Source organism: Cibotium barometz, chromosome 53, assembly GCF_041138505.1.
Source record: "Cibotium barometz isolate CiBa-2024 chromosome 53, ASM4113850v1, whole genome shotgun sequence".
Classification (NCBI taxonomy): domain Eukaryota; kingdom Viridiplantae; phylum Streptophyta; class Polypodiopsida; order Cyatheales; family Cibotiaceae; genus Cibotium; species Cibotium barometz.
This window is the reverse complement of record NC_141098.1, coordinates 29,792,459-29,813,215: the sequence shown is the minus strand read 5'-3', so window position 1 is coordinate 29,813,215 and position 20,757 is coordinate 29,792,459. Positions and strand designations below refer to the sequence as shown.

Genomic DNA, 20,757 nt, shown 5'->3' with positions numbered 1-20,757 from the left:
TTAACATGACCAACTTGCAACTACTTGATTATTTAGGGGAGATGATGGGCACAAGCATGTTTGCACGAGAGAGAGAGAGAGAGAGAGAGAGAGAGAGAGAGAGAGAGAGAGAGAGAGAGATGTGAATAAGGGAAGGTGCCATATGAGCTCTTTCTTTAGTCCCTTGATAGAGACCAGCCACTTTGAGGGCACATGTGTTGTAGCTACCTTTTGGTATGGGTGTCACGGAAGTAGGTGGCTTGCATTCGTGCGTGTTTGGTGCTCCAAAAACAGTGGGAGAGAGAGGACGTGGGTGAAGCAGAAAGCAGGGGGGTTAGAGAGAATGGTGGGGGGGAAAGTGATGCATTTGGAGGGGGGTGTTCATGTTGTTGATTGGCATACTTGAATGGGCCTTAATATGGGGAACTTTTAATCAGGTCCTACAAGGCAATGGGAACTGTTAATCAGGTCAGCGTGTGGAGCCCAAAGAGCACCCACACCGAGTCCGGATTCCGGTCGGCCACACGGGCAGCAGGCGGGGGGGCCTAGTGTAGACATACGGTAGATATACGTATACGCTATACGCATACAGTGTATTATGTATATATTTTCGTAGGCACATGCAGGGACGCATTATGTCCGGCTGTCCCCTGCGGGTGGGGCCACCGGGCCCAATGTCTGCGAGGAGCTTTTGCCCGCCTTCAACTTCTGCATTATTGCCGTCTTCTTTTTGCCCCATCTTCAACGCTTGTGTCCGCCATAGCCAGGAAGCTTGAAGCTCGCAGTTACCCCCACCCCTCCCGACCCTTCACAGTGCTCCAATTTTTTCCAACCCCTTCCGCCCACTCGCTTACCCCGCTCTCTTGCTTATGCACCCAATTCTTCAGCAGCAATGCAGAACTCCTGGCAGGAAAACATAGAGCACGGAAACAGCCTTCTGAGCTTGGGACAGCATAAAACATTATCCTTTTCTGGCGATGGAGGAGGACAAGTTGCCTGGAAGGGTTCTGTTTCTCTCACCGAACCCAGTGGCAGTGCTTCTTCTGCAGTGGTCTCGCCCAGCGAAGGCGCCGCCGAAGGGAAGGCCTCTTCTGAGAATTCTGGCGAGAGCGGCTCTGTTTTGAAGGAGCATGATTATATAGGCCTTGCAGAGGTCTCCTCAGCGTCCTCTGCAAAGATTCAGCCTGATGCAGGTAGCGCACAAGAGCTCAACCTGGAAGAAACAGACCTGCGTCTAGGGTTAGGGCTCGGGTTGGGCCCTTCGAAGAAATCTGAGCTTGCAGAAGAGGCTGAGAAAACCCTAGGTTTCACACTGCCACAACAAGAGGGGGTGCCCAAAACAGTGGTGGATGCTTCTGCTGCTGCTGCCACCAACACCACTAGGTATGCATTCTTAGAGGGCACCCAAGACCAAAAATCTCCGCAAAACGCATGGCCAAATGCACCCATTCGACCCATTACAGCAGAAAACCTCAACCCAACAAGGGCGTCTTCTGTTAGAGAGTTCCAGGCTCCTCAGATCTGCTTGCCTGTGCAAGACTACGGTGTAGGCACCCCTCGGGTTGTGAATGCTTTCTCCCGTGTTGGTGGGCATCCTCCTGCTTCCAAGAATGGCGTGAAAAGAGGATACACAGAGGCCATGTCTGATGCTGCCAGGTTCAACATGGCCACAGAAACCAGGGCTGCATCAGTCAAGAATGGAGAGCCAGATGTGAAAGTTCTTCCCAAGCATCAGCAAAATGCATTTCTGCCTAATTGGGCCCCCTCCAAGCCCACTGTTCCTACTCCTTGGCATGTTGGGCTGGAACAATCTGCAGGTCATGCATTTGGCCCCAACAAGTCTGCTCCAGTCATGACAGTCCCTCGAGTTGAGAAATCTGCTGCAGATTGTGCGGCAGCTGCCTACAAGACCCATGAGTCTTCAGAAATTGGACAAGAGTCTGCCACAAATGAGCCCCCACCTCCCAAGTAAGTGGATTTACTGCCTTAGCAAGCAAAGTAAGTGGATTCATTTCCTTCGCCAAAAAGGACGGAGGTCTTTATTCCAGAATCTGTGAAATGCTGGAAGTGGTCAGACTGTTGTCATGTTGATCCGAGAAGGTGTTATGCATGTCAAGCGTCCCTGTCATCTTATCTTGGAAATTGAGGGACACTGTTAATCGTTGAGAATGTATGTTTTGATAGTCAATTCTGAAGGCAAACACATGGAATGAATGTAATGCAGAGGGTAACCTAGCCTCTTTGGCTCTTCTTATGGCTGAAGGTTTTTCCTCATTTCCTTTCTTTCAAACTTGTTTCCTTTTGCTCTCCAGGGGCCAGGTAGTGGGTTGGCCTCCAATCCGTTCATACAGGAAGAATACACTTGCCAAGCCTACAGAGATGTTCGTCAAAGTGAATATGGATGGTGTTACTGTTGGTCGCAAAGTGGACCTGAATGCCCACAGTTCATACGAAGGTCTTCTTTTAGCATTGGAGGAAATGTTCCAGCCATCTAACAATGGTAACATTCCACTACCTATGGCATTACATGCTTACATGATCTTTATGGCTATCAAATAGTCTACTTTTTGGTGTACTAGATATGAAGTATCTTCTATAAAGTGGGTCTTGTAACTGTTCATCTAAGTTAGTTCAAGGATGATGACATGCTCAAATCCGACACACTTGTCTGACTAGAGTTCATGTGGTTGGAGTCTCACGGCCGTCTGGTTTTGTACAGCACAAGGAGCATCTCAAGCAGCATCTCACAGCGATGTCAAGCATTTCATGAATGGGTCTGATTTCGCCCTAACTTACGAGGATAAAGATGGTGACTGGATGTTGGTTGGAGATGTGCCTTGGAGGTAGGGATACACACAGTGAACCGGCTTTCTATAAGCTTAGCTTCTCCTACCTTACTAGGCAACTGAAGAGGGTGCATACTGCTATGGATTAATATGCCATAGCTCCATGTTTTGATGGGTCTTTTTTTGTTCTGCAGCATGTTTGTCAACACGGTGAGGAGACTCCGGATTGCGCGTGGACCTGAAGCTACTGGTCTTGGTAAGTCCTGGCTTCATATACTGTGTTTCGTTACAGTGTAAGCCCAATCTAGCAGTATGAAAAGTTCTAACTGACTGATGTGTGTATGCAGCTCCAAGAGGATCTGAGAAAATCAAGTGACACATGAGACGGGAGTTTTCGGCTGCTCTTAGTTTTTGGATGGTTAGAAAGTACACTAGGCGATCTCCAAATAAGCAGCAGCAGAAAAAGAAGTCGATCCGTGTATTTGGGTTTCAGCAGCAAGTCCTTTTAAGGTGTCTCTCTCAAATAAGACCACTTATTATTTTATAGGGCATCTATGTGTCCTTGATATAGATGGCTCCTTTCTTTACAAGTTTATCGAAACTCTTATGATATTTTACTTTTGTATCATTTGATGAACTTTGTGGAAAAAGCACCCAGTGTAGTGCTCTTCTTTTAAGTGGGAGTGAGGCTCCTTCCTTCTGGATGGTTATGAAATTCTTTTTGAGAACACGGATTGATGCTAAACTGCCCCAGCTAGAGAATCACAATTTTGAGAGAGAGAGAGAGAGAGAGAGAGAGAGAGAGATCAAATGGTTTGGATTCAATCTCGTGTCAATCTGTTGATTGGTAAGAGAGGTTCTGTACATAGTCTGCTGCTGTGAAGCAATCTGCTCATGAAAAACCACAGTTGAAGGGTTACCCCTTTTTTTCATGTCAATGAAATTCCATAGAGTTCTTTTTTTTCAGGAAAAGCTCTAGATCGGGGATCTTGAATATCTCTTTTGACAGGATAGCTAGGATTGTTGTGGCAGCGGCACTGAACTATCCTAGCTGTAAAGGTTTTCAGCAATGAAATCTCCATTTGTTTGTCTCTCTTTCTTTGAGTTTATATACCCTGTTCTTTATCTTGGCATGCTGACTTCTAGTGTCCAAGTTCTTCTATGTGAGTTGTATGAGTCAGGACAGTTAGGTTGCTTGCCACACACTTCGGCGATTGTAAGGCACTGAAGATGCCTTTATGCCGATGTTTCTTTTATGTGGTTGTGGCTTGCTATCCATGATTGCTTAAGGGATGCAAACGATAAGGAGTGAGATTTACAACACAAAACAATTGCACATTTTGAGTGCTTGTCAATGCAATGCCTCTAAAATATTGGGGGTTCAGGTGTGATTGTGTACATGAGCTTAGATGAACTTCCAATTGCCTAGACTCTGAAGGCCTTGACTCTGAATGTGAACCTTGATCAATGCCTTTGGTGGCCAATATGTAGGCAGCTTTTGCATCCTCAAACAACATTGCCAAAACTTATCAATTATAAAGTCTTGCAAGTGCCATTGTGCCTTGTATCCTTAATTGAAAGTGAATTGGAAACAAGGGACTTATTCCCCATGAGTTCTAAAATAAGAATAAGAACAAAATTCATAAGCAAACTAAGGCCAACTGTATTATCAAGCTGAAGGTAAAGGATAGTGCAACTTCCATGCGTGAATAGTTATGTCATGGAAGCTTGTCTTGGGCCCTAATCACTTTGATTGGATTGTTCATTCAAGTTTTTTTTTTTCAAGAAGTGGAGGAATGGATTGTACTTAATTTTTTTTTTTGTAAGAAGTGGAGGAACGAGGCCACTCATAAAAAGGTGAAGCTTTCTTCTTTTTAACCACACTTGCATTTGAATGTCTTAAAAAACAAGTAACCTCGAAGCACTTCAAGGAGATAGGGAAGAACACCTCAAAAGATTCTAGGTGAACTAAGTTGACCTAGGAGGAGGTAAAAAGTTTTCAAATGGAGTAGAAACTAAGGACCACCCCATCAAATACATGTCTTAGTGAATAAATGTAAACTTCCTCATGAGAAAAAAAATATGAAGGTAAAGGAAAACGTTTTGAAAGTTTTCTAACATGCCTTGACAACTTGATGTGTTTTTAACAAGTTTTGTAATTTCATTTGCCTTTAAAAAATGGATTTATTCACTAGGCTCTAGCCCAAGTGATTGGGAGTGTGCTTGCCTAGGGGAATGTTCCAAGTTCAAATTAGGGTCTGAGCTTTGAAAAAACTTCACAACCCAAGAATAAAAAAGAGTATAGACTTCAAGCATTAAGATATTTTTTTTGGAGGAGAGGGAGGGGGAAGAAGCTAGAATCTTTTTGGGCTAGAATCTATCCTTGCTCGAAGGATTCGTCATACTTCAACAGTATGGGGGCACTAACATCACATCAGAAGACCTCAACAATCTTTTGTGTGTAAGACATTAGTGAATTACACTATTGTTTGGAGTTCTTTATTGCTAGTGTTTTGCTAATCGTAGGCTTTATTTTATAAAAGCCAATTCACTATCAACAAACATCACAATCGAATACATGATTAATTCTCTAATGGATGTGTAAAAGAAGTAGCTACTTATGCAATGCATAGCTTGAATTCTAATGATTTTTTGTAAACATGTGAATAATTGTCATAATTTTACCTCACTCTTTCTCTTGGGCAAGATGCTTTTCAAGTATTAAAACACTTTATGAGATATGTCTTGCAATGAAACATGTTGTCCACCTAAAAAGGCATATTGTTCTTCCAATATTCACTTGTTCTATACAAAAGCTAGTAATTCGCCCTTGCTACTCATGAGGGTGGTGGTTGAACAGAACCATCCATGCCATTCACCCCCCTATCACCCATTGCCAACCTGAGCTCCCACAACACCCTTACGTGTTTGCATATTTTGATCCTTCACCAAAGCTGCTTGCACACGCGTGCATGCACACAGGTGGGGAGTGTTCTTTTCTATTCGGTGCATTTATGTCCCTTGCCACCTAGGCCACTATGTGGAGTCCTTACCTTATCTAGCTTTTTTAGAACAGGACAGAGGCAATGTGACTTATGCTCAATTTCACTTAGAGTTAATGGTCAATATGTTATAGATGCATGCAACATACATGCAAGCTATGGTCTACCTTAGAACTCTTTAAAAAAATGTTTTGAACGCAACATACATGCAAGTTATAGTCTACCTTAGAACTCTTTAAAAAAAATGTATGGTCTACAAACATGCTTCAAACATACCTATCTATGTAGGAACAATTCTTTGCTTTCCACTAGAGGTTGTCTGCCTCTCCATCACCAATTGCATCTCCACCTTCACTTTTTGTGCTTCCATGGTCTCTCTCTCTCTCTCTCTATATATATATATATATATACTCTCTCTCTCTCTCTATATATATATATAGAGTATATATATATATATATATATAATATAGAGTATATATATATATATATATATATATATATATATATATATATATATATATACTCTATATTATATATATATATATATATATATATATATATATATATATAGAGAGAGAGAGAGAGAGAGAGAGAGAGAGAGAGACCATGGAAGCACAAAAAGTGAAGGTGGAGATGCAATTGGTGATGGAGAGGCAAGAGGTTGGGGGTGGGGGAGAAGGGGATGATCTCTTGAATTTTGTTGCTCATCAAAATGTGAAGACCATAGTTTTAATTTGCTTGTATGATTGTTAAAGTTTTAAAAAAAAAGAATGAGAGAGTGTTTTACATATTTTGAAAATAATCCATTTATTTGACGAAGTTGTTTTTTTATGGTATTATGTTAGCCTACTGGACAACCTTGCTTTAAATGCTAAAACTCAATAAATCTTAGCTTCCAACATTAGAAGTAGGTCAATGAGCATCTAAAATGATTTAGGAAAATTTTTCAAGTGAAAGAACACATTTCACGATCTACTTGCAAGATTTTGCTAGGTGTACCTACCACACCCTTGGAGATTTTGGCAACCTTGAGTAGCATGCCATTAAGTTCCAAGTTTGATATTAATTGTAAGTTTTGGAATATGCCCATATTTTTGTTGAGAGATTTATATTTTATTTAGGTGTGGGGGATCAATGAGTTCGAACATAGCATCCAAAGGGATTCCGTTTACATGATCAATAATGATCAACTCAACAATTTCAAAAGGTGTAGTTAAGGAAGCTTAAATAACATTACTATGAATGAGTCAAATGATCTTGATAAGTTTAATTACAACATCACTATCTGGTGTAGAGAGGAAGGGTAGTAGATGCATCATATATTGATACCCAATATGCTACTTCTCCGAGCCAAAAGAAAGAGAGTGTATATGGTGGTTTAACTCACTTTGCTTGGAAAATTCTACAAGCTACTTATAAAGTATGAAGCAATTACACATGTCTTTCTTCCTTGCCTATGCCCCTTACGAGCAACCATGAATTAATGCCCACAAAACCAAAGAACTGTGTAGATATGGCAGCTAGACGAGCCACTCTCACACCTTGCACGAGGGGCCTTGACAAGGAGGTTACACCAAGGGAGAGTGGGGCAGCTTAGAGGGATAGGTTAGCGCCATTGTGAGGGTGTTCCAAGCAGGACTGAGGGAATGTTATATGTTTTTCCTATTTTATAGGAGGCCTACTGGAACTCTTCAAAAGAAGGAAAGTTGCACTCTTCAAAAGCAGGAAAAAGAGGGTGCTTAGCTATTCTTAAGGATGGATTACATTTTTTAGTTGTTCTGGCACCTTAACTAAGTTAAAAAACAAATGTATATTATATTTAAGGGGTCCTTAACGTTAAGGATGGATTACATTTTTTAGTTGATCTAGCACTTGAACTAAGTTAAAAACAAATGTATATTATATTTAAGGGGTCCTTAACTTTAAGGTGGGATGACAAAGCTAAGGGGCTAAGGAGTCTACCTATTTTCACGTGAACCCTTGTCCTCTCGCTAAGGGGCTATGGAGTCCCAAGCTCGACTTAGGGCACTTCAGTTTTTCATATAATATCTTTGCAAGTCTTGGTAGTAAGGTATTGCCCAAAATAGAAGGACCAGCTAGATTTACTAACCAATGAGGGTGGATTTTGGCTTCTACTTACAGTAATGGATTTTACACTTATATTGTCTATTGTGGATATACATATATACATTTTCTTGTTTAGCTACATGACTATAAATATATTAAGTTATTTCCCAAAAAAAGAGAGAAAAATAGCTCCCTAACTTTGCTAAAGCCTAAGGGCCCAAAGCCAATATGGATTTGCCACGTGGCAAATGATGAGAAAAGGAGGTTACCATCCATAAAAGTTTGAAAAATGGCTAAAACTTCAAAAGTAACGCCCAAAATAAGGCCGATCGTACAAAAATACACTCGTGTCGACATGCCGTACATTGGAGGGGGTTTTTTCTCACCACCTCCGTCAATGATGACGCAGCAATGACAGCTGGCAGTTGCAGGATGCCATCATGCCAACCAACCAAGGCCAATGATGACGTGGAGGGTGCGCCAGGTCAGCTGGTCGGCCACTAGGAGCCGTCGCCCGATCGGCGCGAGATCGGGCGGTCAAGATTGGGCCACGGCAACACGCATTTCCGCGTGTGATAATGCGGGCGTGCAAGCGCGGGTTGAGCTGGCAGCAGCCTGTCATCATATCCGCATCAGCTTGGAGCTCCGAGCAGATCGCGGGACCTTTTTTTACAAAAGTGGGTGATGTGGCTTGCCGGCCGTGTAAACTTGTCGGCCACCATCCCGGCAAGTCCCACCTGCATCGGACGGCCCGCAATCCCTCCCCTTTTCCACGTGTCACTCAATCAACAATATTTACTTTTTCACAAAAAAAAAACAAATTGTTTCACATGTTCTCGTCCCCACTTGGTCATTGGGAATTTCCTAGTGTGACAAAAATAATGGTGCCCACTTCCCCCCACCCTAATTGTGCCCACTTCCCCCCACTTTCCTAATTGTGCCACACACACACACACACACACACATTGTGACATCAAGGACCATAGTCCCACACCACCACCAGTGCTCGCCTACCTAATGAAGGACAATCCTACCGGTTTTTGCCACTTCACAAACATACAGAATGCTGATTTTACAACTGAAATGTACAAATTTCAAGGACCACTAGGCAACTTTCTAACAAAGTGCAATGGATAAGAATAGAGTAATTGTTGATTTTTTCGAGGACCGATTACCAATGCTCAACTTTAAACAAAATATTGGTTAAAATTTAAGACTGCTTTATTTGAAAAGGAGACTCTCAAAAAAAATATGAATACCCTCTCAACTCTCTAAAATAAAAAACCTTTGGACTATTGAAGGTAAGACATCCTATTCATTATTTAACACTATTAGAGTGCACCTTTCAACGACAACTTTTCTTTTGAATCATCTATGTTCTAGTTATTAGGATTTATTGTTGTTGATCCTCACTATCCCTTAAGCTATCTTTTGGGTCCTCCTTATTTATGGGACCCTCCATTAGGACCCTCCATTAGGACCTTACACATGCTTAAGCTATCTTTTGGGTCCTCCTTATTTATGGGACCCTCCATTAGGACCTTACACATGCTTTTGCACCTTTTCGATTCTGAGTTCCAACGTGCGATCCACAACTGTAAAGAAAAAGCTTAGTATAACTAGTGCTGATTGTGCAACCAATGTGGTAGTGGGTCCTATTTGCATCATTGCTCTCGTCATAGTTAAACATCTACTCTGGCACACATCCCAATTTTCAATGCTCATGCTTCTCTGAGCAATGACACACATCTTGTCATCTTGCAATGTTCCTTCCAAGAACCTACTTGAGGGGCTTTATGGTCTTTCTCAATTTTATGAATGAACTTTGCTCGCACTTTGACAACTTTCGCTACAAAAAAGTGGGCTATTAGAAATTAGACTCAAACTTTTAGAGAATTTTTAGAAGTTCTAACGCACTTGTATGCTACAAAAAGTTATAGAGAAAGTTGCTTATTTCCACCTACTTGCCATACAAAGCCAAAAGATACTCATACAAATATGTGTAATAGCTTTTTATAGTATACATCGAAGAAACTTTTTGGTTTTGAGGTTCAACTTATATCCTTGCACATGTTTATAGGAGTGCCCACATGGTGGTTAAGCTGAACATTGATTATTGCTTATTTATAGTATTAATTTTAATGGAGAAATCTAGATATTGATATGTGGATGTTTCTATAAACCACCTAAAAGCTCTTGTTCCAAGGACAGAATTAAAATACATTTTCTTATATATATATATATATATATATATAAGTGTCACGAGACCGGCGAAAACGGTCCCGCGAGATGCCTTTGCTGCACGCGGCCTTCCACAGTCCATGCTTCTCATGAAACAGCTCCATCGGCCCGTCTCACGCGTTTTCCTTGCGGGTCTCACCGATCACTTGCATTTGTGCCTGACTCGGCTCCCTCGGCCTCGTCTCGGGTCTTGCCTTCCATCCATGATCCGCCGGCCCGCCGGCCGCGTCGCGGCCCGCCGTTGGCACGGCACGGCTCACCGGTCCGTCGGTCGGCCATTTTTTCACCGTTTTCGGTCCCGACTCCACGTTCGGCCCGCAACCCCCGGGGCACTCGACACCCGAGACCCCCGGGGCACTCGGCACCCACGAAACCTCGTCGGCACCCGAGAAGGCCTAACGTGCCTAGCCGGTGTGTGAGTGCGTTCCTAGGGTGCCTACCATGGGTCCGTGCTTTGCCTCTCCTTGCACCTCCTCCCCATATAGATGCAAACTATTCGGGGTGGGCTAGCATACCCTCAAGGCACCAAGTCCCTTCGGATAGAAATCCCACCTCACAATATATATATATATATATATATATATATATATATATATATATATATATATATATATAGAGAGAGAGAGAGAGAGAGAGAGAGAGAGAGAGAGAGAGTAAAATGTCACATTATCCATTAATATTATGCACATTTTTCTCAAGTTCTCTACATTACCTTTTGTCACATGTAGATTTGATATACAAACACTTCTTTGTTACCAAGTATGTTTAAAAAACTCTATTGTATTTTGTTAACGTTTATGTCAAAGAATAGTTAAGTATCCTTTAGACACTATTACACCATAAGTGGGCCTCATGTGATGATCATACATGCATTTACTATTCTAATGGTTGTCATATCCTTTATACACAATTACACCACAAGCGGGCCCCATGTGATCATACACGCATTTACTATTCTAATGGTTTATCATTCACCCTTATATTAAATGATGCAATATTCACCCTTATATTAAATGACTCAATATTCACCCTTGTATTAAATGATGGTATATCATTCACCCTTGTATTAAATGATGAAATATTCAAAAGTTTGTATGTGTTGTTGGTAACTTTTAAACCAAGAAAGGATGAATGTGAACGCAAATGCGTGAATTATAAGAAGCCACTCATTTTATGTATTTGTGAGTATAAAATACACCCTAGTTTGGCATTAAGCAAATAAGTCTTTGAGATAAAAGTCTATCATTCCACAAAGAGCAAGAACCCAAAACTAAAAGATAAGACAATCATGTTGACATTCCTCTCTTAAATAATACTCGGTAAACATGATAAGGTTGTTAACTCACCCTTTTCCTCAAATAACTTTTATGGCCAATAGTGTAAGTGATGTTTCTTAAACTCTTTCTCCTACATAAATATGTAAGCAAGTCTTCCTACCATTCTTAGAATTGAATATGTTTCTTTAAAGAAAGAAATAATATGAGAGATAATGTCTTAAAAAAGAATACTTTTTTATTAGAGATAATCTTAGAAAGAGGTGGTTACATTAAATAACTTAGAAAAGGGTTACCTTAATTAAACACTGAAGGATAAAGTCAATGGCCTCTTTAAATCATCATGTTCCTCAATTGATTCATACCATCAATATTAGAAGTTGAGAAATATATTTTACTTTTTGACAATATATAAGTAAGTCTTATTGCAAGGATCAAGCAAAAGCTAGAAATCTTCTTTTATATGTCATTGACCTTATAAAAATGGTTCATACTTTGTTGCTGATTTAGTCATTGATATAATCAAATGGATTATAGCTCTTGAATGTGTTTGATCTCTCTCACATGATGTTGAGTAAAGTTGATAAAAAGTAATGCATGATAGAAGACAAAGAAAGACAAGTGAGAAGTAGAAAAAAACTAGTAATGGGACACATTCTATTTAGATATAGTAAAAGTAGTCGTGACACCATCATTGTGGTCGATGAGACACTCACTGAAAAGTATTGACTCCAAAAAGCATTCGACACTTTGAAAGTGCTCTCTCATTATAGTTACACTAAATTAACTATATCACTTATATTTACATATACCAAATAGTATACTGCACATAAGTGTGCTCGCGCACACGCACATACACACATAAATTAACTATAACTTAGATTTACATGTATCGAATATTATGTTGGACATAATTGTTCTCGTGCACACCCACATGCACACATATACTCATACATGCATTCACACACACACACACACACACACACACACACACACACACACACACACACACACACACACACACACACACACACACACATTGTATATATGTATGCATGTGTGTATATATACATGTTGCATGTGTGTGCATGTGTGTATGTGCATTTTTTCACTAAAAAAAAGTGTGTGCATGTGCATGTGCATGTGCATGCGCGTGCTTGTAACACGCGCCCACACACACACACACACACACACATATGTATGTATGCATGTATGTACTTATAATCAAATGGATCTAGTTTTGATGTGACTAGCTCATCACCATGAAGGTTGTGTGCACCACAGTCTGCTTACATAAGGAGGGCTTGGCTTTAGCTTGATGTATAGCTATTGATGACTGCACTCAAATATTTCTCATGTTGGTGGGGGGGTGGGGGGGGCTTAGTTCAAGCTACTATCAGAGAGGGGTGGTTATGGAAGGGGTTTTTTCTAATCAACGTTTCTCCCCCCCCCCCCCCCCCCCCCCACAACCCATAAGAACCCTATAAGCGAGTCCATTAAGAGAGGCTCCATTCATACCAACAATAACAAGATATTTTGACAACATATGGTGTCAAATCAACATTAACAAGAGAGTATGTAAAGAGAGGCTCCATTCTTGCTGGCATATATTGTTAAAATATCAACATTAAAAAGAGAGTATGTTAAGAGAGGCTACATTCTTAACTACATTAACAAGATATTTTGACAAGAGAGTCTGTTAAGAGAGGCTCCATTCATACCAACATTAAAAAGGTACATTCACAACATGTTACCAAAATATCAACATTAACAAGAGAGTATGTTAAAAGAGGCTCCATTCATACCAACATTAACACAAGATATTTTGACAAGATATGTGGTTTATAAGGCATTTTACTAGCCATTGTAAGTAGCATGTAAGAGGGTTTGCTATGATGGGCTTAGCCTACTAGAGCAATGGTAGATGGTGTCAGCATTGATGGTAGCATTGAAGCCTACTAGCAATAGTAGATGGTGTGAGCATTGTTTATATGGCAGGTGATGTGTGGATGTAGGCTAATAATGGGTCGGGGCACTTTTTCCCTCCTTGGGAGGTTTTTTTTTCTTGAGGATGTGTGCACACTCTTATGAGTGAACTTATACTTTACTCATTCTCATTAATTGTAAAGGTTTTACTTGAGAGAAATTCTCTTCGAAAGGCTATTAAATTAGCTAAAGACTTTTGAACTCTTTTTTTTTTTCGAGAATCATGCCCCTCAAGCTAGTGGAGTTGTCCAAGGTGTCGTACATGATGACTTTTGAGTTCTCTTGCATGGTGCACCCAACCTAGGACATTCTCAGGTGAAGGCCACAATGTAGGAGAGACCTTAGGTGAGTGGATTAATTCCATGGAAGATTATTTTGCAATGGCTGGTTACAACGAATATAGCAAATCAATCATAGCTCGTCGCCTAAAGCTGTGTGGGACGACAAGCTAAGACTTGGTGGAAGTCCATATGTCAAACCCAATTCATTAATGAAAATAATCTTACCCATGATCAAATAAAGTCCATTCTTAAAAGAAAGATATCACCTTCTCAACTTTGAGTTAAAGAAGATGGATGATTTTCTCGAATGTCAAAGAAGAGACGGACCTCTCGATGTGTACCATTCAGAGTTTATCCAACTTTCAAAGTATGCACCTTCCTTGATTGAGGAATTATTAAGGTAGTTCATCACTGGATGAGGACATCCACTTAATTCCAAGATAGAAGACTTCCAACTGACCTCAATCTTAGATGTTGTACTTCGGGCTTAAGCCAAGTAAGAAGCCATGCGGAGCCAAGGGGTAGGCTTGTTGGGGTAAGTCAAGCCTCACTGACCAATCTTAAAGAATCCACCTCCTCCTCCTAGGAGTGGACAATCAAATGTTGGCCAAGGTTTCAAGGCTCCTTGATTTGAGATACAAAATACCCCCCCTCCTTTTCAATTTGAGATACGAAATACCCCCCCTCTCCTCAATTTGAGATACAAAATACCCCCCCTCCTTTTCAAATCTTACTCGTGAACTTCTTCGAAGGGTCAAGGAGGAGAACCAATGCTATAACGGTTTTGATAATAACCATAAGGCTTGTGAGTGTGGGAGACCCTTGACTTCACCTCCCCCTTCTATGAGACGAATCAACATCCGGCCCATTGAGACAACTCTCGCTCCAACCTTAGATGCAATTGGCTAGCGAGAGTGTAGCTCTTGCAATCACTCTAGAAGACCAAGAAGAAGAAGAGGCTCATGTTCATCCAGTTGTAGAATCTGGAGGGCCAATAACAATATTTTGTCATCGAGATTCTAACAACCCTTAAAGGTATAAGTTTTTTCCTTTTGATTGATTTAGGCACTTTGCATTCATTTATATCTCCTCAATGTTTGAAGACGCGTGGTATTAAGGCTATAGAAACTAAGAAGTCATTGAAGCTAGAAATGACCAGTGGGACATTTAGAGTTAGAGACAAATGAGATTCCATTTCTCCCTTGATGGGGCCATGGGTATGGATTGTCTTAGTAGGAATGATGTTAACATTCTTTGTAAGACTGGACATGTGTCCTTCCTAGATCCACTAAAGTGCCACAAGGAAATGGAGTTCAGGTAAGGCCATGTTGCATGTGGCTAAAGTTGCCTGTTTAGTCAAAGGTTTTCAAAAAAGGATTAGACTTGTTGATGACAAGTCTTTATAAATGGGAAGCTTAATGGCTTAGTGAGTATGTAGACCTATTCCCTTAGGATCTTACAAAATTGCTACCTTGTAGGGAAGTTGATCATGAGATAGAGCTAAAGCTTGGCTCTCAACTAGTGGCCAAGAGAGGTTATAAGATTTCAATCTCACAGGAAATTGAGCTAAAGGAGAAACTCGCTCAATTAAGGGTTTATTCAACCTAGTGTATCATCTTGGGGAGGACCTGTTCTCTTTCTAAAGAAAAGAGATGGCACCTTAAAACTCTATGTGTACTATATAGGTTTTAACCAATGTACCATCAAGAATAAATATCCTATTCCTTGGGTGGATGAGCTTTTTAATAGGTTGCATGGTGCCAAGTATTTCACTAAAATATACTTGAAATCTTGGTACTATCAGATTAGGATTCGAGACTAGGAGATTCCAAAATTCTTTTCAATCCCGCATTGTGATGAGCTTTTGGATAGGTTTCATGGTGCCAAATACGTCACTAAAATATACTTGAAATATGGGCACTATTAGATCAGGATTCAAGAGCACGAGATTCCAAAAATTGCTTTCCATTCTTGCTATGGTCATTATGAATTCAAGGGGATGCCTTTTGGGTTAACTAATGCTCTAACCACTCTTAATAGATTGATGTATGATATATTTCAAGAGCAGTTGGATGATTTCATACTCATGTTTTTTGATGATATCTTGGTGTATTCTAAGGATGAAAAAGAGCATGAGATGCATGTGAGGAAGGTTTTGGATACTCTAAGGTATCATGAGTTGTATGCAAGGATGAGTAAATGTACCTTCTTCGATAAAGTTGAGTATCATGGTCATGTAGTTTCAAGGGAGGAGTTGACTCTAGATCCTTCTAAGGTCCAGGCTGCCTACTCTTAAGTCAACCAAGGTTATTCAAAGCTTCTTGGGTTTAACAAGATGGTGTGGTACTTTCTTGTCACCCTATACTAAAGCTTTTAAACTTCAACGAACCATTTAAGGTGGTGATGAGTGATACTAGCGGTGTTACTATTGGTGTTATCTTGATGCAACAAGGCCATCACATATGAGTCTTGAAATCTCAACTGCATGAGAATAATTATCCTACCCATGATTTGGAGCTCTTGAATATGATTTATGTACTTAAGCTCTAGAGGCATTACTTGCTAGGATGTAGATATCAATTGACTAACTGATCACAAAAGCTTGAAGTGGATCTTCTCTCAACTTGTACTTAACATGAGGTAGAGGAAATGGCTCAAACTACTTCAAGAGCTTGATTTTGAGATTAAATTTCATCCTAGTAAAAGGAAAATGTAAACACCCAAATTATGCGAAGACCTATGCTTCAGTAAAAAGGACACCCATGTTATGTAAAGACCCATGAGTTTCTTTTGGTTGGGTTTAAAGAGGGATATATTGAATTATATAAAGCGACGACTTTCTTGCCAAAAGATTAAAGTGGAAAGACCTAAGCTTCTATGGAAGCTTCACCCCTTAGAGATTCCATAAATGAAGTGCGAATGTATCAATATTCATCATTGGGCTCTCGACTGTGTAGGGTGGATATGATTCCATCATGCTTGTGGTGGACATATTAGCTAAGGTAGCCTAATTTCTTCCATTTAAGAATACCTTTAGCAACTGACATTGCCTATATCTTTGTAAGATAAATAGTAAGACTTCATGGATTGTCTCACCACATTATCAGTGATAGGGATAGTAAATTCACTTCTTGGTTTTGGACTACTTTATTTGAGGCCATGGGAACTCACTTAGATATGAGTACAGCCTAGTGTCTAGATATAGATGGATAAACCGAGAGAGTAAGTCAAGTTATTGAAGATATGCTTAGATCTTACTGAAGTCAAGAACCTAAGAAATGGTTCATTTGGTAGAATTCGCTTATAATACCTCATGTCATAGAAGCTTGGGAATGTCTCCCTTTAAGGCCTTGTATGGGCAAGAATGTTTTACACCTTTGACTTGGTCAAATCTTCTTATTAGAGTTGAGGCCACTAAGTAGATGTTGCATGAAATGGATCGTCAAGTCGAGCTAATTTGGTAAGTTCTCAAGGCTTCTGATGATCGATAGAAGATTTATTATGGAGATCTGAGAGGCTATTCAAAGAAGCAAACATGGTGTTTCTTTGAATTAAACCAAAGAAGAGATCCCTTGTTGGAGATATAAAGCTTAACTAGTGATATGCGGACATTGATGACCCACCTAGGTGATAGCTTCCGCACTTATGCCACTGGCATGGTTGGCGAGATTATGGTTGATATGCCGCTAGTGGATGATAGGCTGTGTGACAACAACCACTTTGGAGTACTAGAGTTATGGCATAGTTATAGCATTAGCTCATGTAGTCAGGTTCACACTATGGACCGACCATTATATATTAATTAGGAGAGTACTTTCCCTCATAGTATGTACTCTTATCTCTTTATGTTAATGACTGTAGAGAAGAGAAGACGATAGTAGAAAATTCAGCCATCCATCTCTCTCTTGTGTCTTGCTCTCTCTTATGTGCATGTGTTTGCATGCAAGAAACTCAAGGTCTCCCTCTCCCTTGCATTCTCTTTATGGTATCAGAGCTCTGGTTCGTGTGAGAGCTGAGGAGCAAGCAAGAGGCAAGAACAAGGCAACAAGCAAGGAAGCAGTATTACACAGGTAAGGGTATTTCCATCTTTTTTCCTCTTTGATTTTGGAGCAACACCTTCAGCAGCATGAGAGCTATAGGAAGTCAAGAAAGTCATTATCCTATAAAACTGAGGCATCCTCCTGAGTGATGTAGAAGAACAAATTGTGTGTAGTTAAATACAAAGTTGCGCATTTCGACGCGATGATTTGGGCACATTTTGGGCCCCATTTTGGCTTTGCAAGTTTTCTATAGACACTGTGAAGTGTCTATTTTGACTGTATATGTCCAATTTTTGGTTCGACGTTTGTAGCAAAAATTTGGTTGTAGTATAGTATGTGCAGAGAATCTAAGTGTCATAGGTGGTTGGGCGGATGTATGCATATGTGATTGTTCACGTACAGTGGCATTATAACAGGCTTACAGTATCACTGTAGAAGGTTGTAGATTTGCTGCAAGTGCATAAGCTTTTTTGTAAGAATTGTTTGCTAAGTTGCTACAAGTAAAGATGTCTGGCAGTCTATCACATATTGTGAGTGAGAAAAGCTAGACAAGAATAACTTCTAGGCATGGAAGTTCAGGATTACCAATTTCCTTATGGGAAAAGGATATTGGGAGTTCATCTCATAGGTGATGAAAAGAAGATTATTGAAGAAAACTTGACCTCTTGGCAAGTGTTGTATTAGTCGTCTATCAGTGTGATAGATTTTATGATTATGCATATACAGGATGCACAAACACCTAAGGAGGCTTGTAAGATTCCTCCCTCCACCTTTTGAGGTGTAAAGGTGTAAGAACCTCCCCTTCTGTTCTTGTAATTATTCTCCTCTTTGAAATAGAAGAAAGATCTTGTTTCACCCTGTTTTGGCCTAGAGAGAGAAAATATCTAGAGAGATAATCCAAAATTGAAATATCTTTGGATATAAAAATCCTCCTAGTGTCTAAAATGGATTCCCCTAAAACAAAAGTTCAAAATGAACTTTCCAATGTGCATTAGGAATTAATTGAAAATGGTATAAGGGACCTTAGCCTAAGGGTCTACATTTTCAAAAAATTTTAGATAAAGGTCCAATTAAGGTTCCAATGAGCCAATTGGATTAATCCAAGTGTTGGGATGAGATAAATCTAAAGATTAAAAGAAAATACCCAAAAATGAGTAAATGCTCATATAAGATGAAGAGTTGACTGAGTACAAGGTTTATTAGTTAAAAATTATGAGATATTACTAAAAAAACGAGATATTTTAGAATAATGATGCATTTTTGACACCTTGGTAAGGAAAGGGGGACTATCTCTCCTCTCTCCTAGATCAAACCAAATAAAAAAGGGAGCCAAACTAGTCCAAATCTTGTCCAAATAGAGTCAAACTCAACTTGGAAAATTCTAGAACCTAGTTGGACTTGGTTAGTGGCCTCCCTCACCTATAAATAGACCCTCAGTCATTTGTAATGAAATATTGGAGCTATACCATTCCAGTATTATATTAAAATAATCATATTTTCTATTATCCCTTTTATTTTCCTCTCTCTTGGGAGCTTGGAGCTTTCTCTCTCTCTACAACAACTCTTGGAGTTGCTCTTCTCCGCTTGGTGGACCAATTGATTGGTTGGGCGCTTTACTGCAATTAGAGAATCAAGCCAAACTTGGAGGTAAAATCAAATTTTATGGTTGTTTCAATATAACTTTCTTCTTCTCAACCCCTCTCAAGCTTGATAAGCTTTCAAAATGATTGCTTTAATTCAAATCAAGCCTTTCCTAAGTTTCTTAATGTTTAATTAGCATTAAGTTAACCTTTATGCTTAAATTGTCATGCTTTTTAAGTAAATCTCTCTCTCTAAAAGAATAGCCATCTTTATGGCTAAATCCCTTGGAAAAGGATGCTTCTCAATGATAGTCTCTTAATTCAAAGCTAAACTCTAGGCTTGATAAGCTAGAGATTAAGGAAATGATATTTTCATGATTTTGTATTATTAAAATAATGGTAAATTCTTTTAGATTGTTTATGAGTACTTGAAACTACTCTAATTCATTATAAATGAGAAATAGATTATCCTAAAAATTTGGAAAAAGAGGAATGTTGGAATTAGTTTAATCTAGTGGGATAATCATGGTTATGTTTAATTGTATTGTTAAAATTATGATTTAAATTCATAGTTTGATTTTAAGCATAAAAGAGGAACTCCTATCATATTTTCATTACAAGCTTTTATTCTTTAGAAAAAAATTAAGAATTATCAGTAATAACGAAGCTATGGCAAAATTTTTAGAAAATAATACATATCTTAATTTTATGCATAATGCTAAAAGAGGACTTCCTACCATATTCTAGGATTGGACTTCCTATGCAAAAAGAACGATTTTCATCATATTCATGAGATTTTTTTTTGTAATTATGCATAATTAATTGATTATGAGAAAAGAGTAAATTTTGGTAAATTTATCTAGGAATTTTTAGCATAATTCAAATTATGAGTATTTATCAAAAGTGAAATGTTGAGCATTATTAATTTTATTGGGAAATATGGGTAGAATTGATTTTTGTAAATCCCATGAATCTTTTACTCAAAAAGAATAATATTGAATATATTTCACTTGAGAAATTTGAGAAAGAATATGAAAGTATCCATCGAGAAAAAGCACCTTTAACTAGGCCAAGCAATTAACAGAAACTTAGAAAAGTCCCATCGGAATCGAAATCGGAATCGAAAGTAGAAAACAATACTAAAAGTGGATGTGATAAGATGTGCTGTGGAGCCGAATGAATGTAAATGGATGCGATGTGATTAGATGAGATGTGAATGTGATAAGAGGAGATGTAAATGTGATGTGATAAGTTATAAATGTGATGTGATAAGATATGAATATGATGTGATAAGATGTGAATGAGATGTGATGAGATGTGATGAGATGTGATGAGATGTGAGTGGATTATAGATTTGGATAGTTGACCAATCCTATATAGAAGGTGATATAAATGATAGATTATAATATATATTCTACTAAAATTGAATTTGGACACTTGATCTAATTTGGATAATTGAAGTAATGTATTTTCCTATGTGTAGGGCAAATGGCATCTCAATTTGATTGTTGTGAGAATTTG

General features: G+C 39.2%; 1 protein-coding gene across 1 annotated transcript; it reads left to right on the top strand.

Moving 5' to 3' along the window:
• The first annotated feature begins 611 nt into the window (after positions 1–611).
• On the top strand, positions 612–3,442 carry LOC147608512 (uncharacterized). The gene is made up of 5 exons (XM_086788853.1): positions 612–1,947; positions 2,292–2,479; positions 2,699–2,822; positions 2,960–3,021; positions 3,113–3,442. Exons 1-5 carry the CDS (start codon positions 872–874, stop codon positions 3,139–3,141), a joined length of 1,479 nt encoding a protein of 492 aa, XP_086644979.1. The 5' UTR covers positions 612–871; the 3' UTR covers positions 3,142–3,442.
• Positions 3,443–20,757: the final 17,315 nt, after the last annotated feature.

Coding starts and splice junctions, on each gene's coding strand:
- LOC147608512 (XM_086788853.1), top strand. CDS start 872: ATGCAGAACTCCTGGCAGGAAAACATAGAGCACGGAAACAGCCTTCTG. Junction 1,948..2,291: donor AATGAGCCCCCACCTCCCAA/GTAAGTGGATTT, acceptor TTTGCTCTCCAG/GGGCCAGGTAGTGGGTTGGC. Junction 2,480..2,698: donor GTTCCAGCCATCTAACAATG/GTAACATTCCAC, acceptor GGTTTTGTACAG/CACAAGGAGCATCTCAAGCA.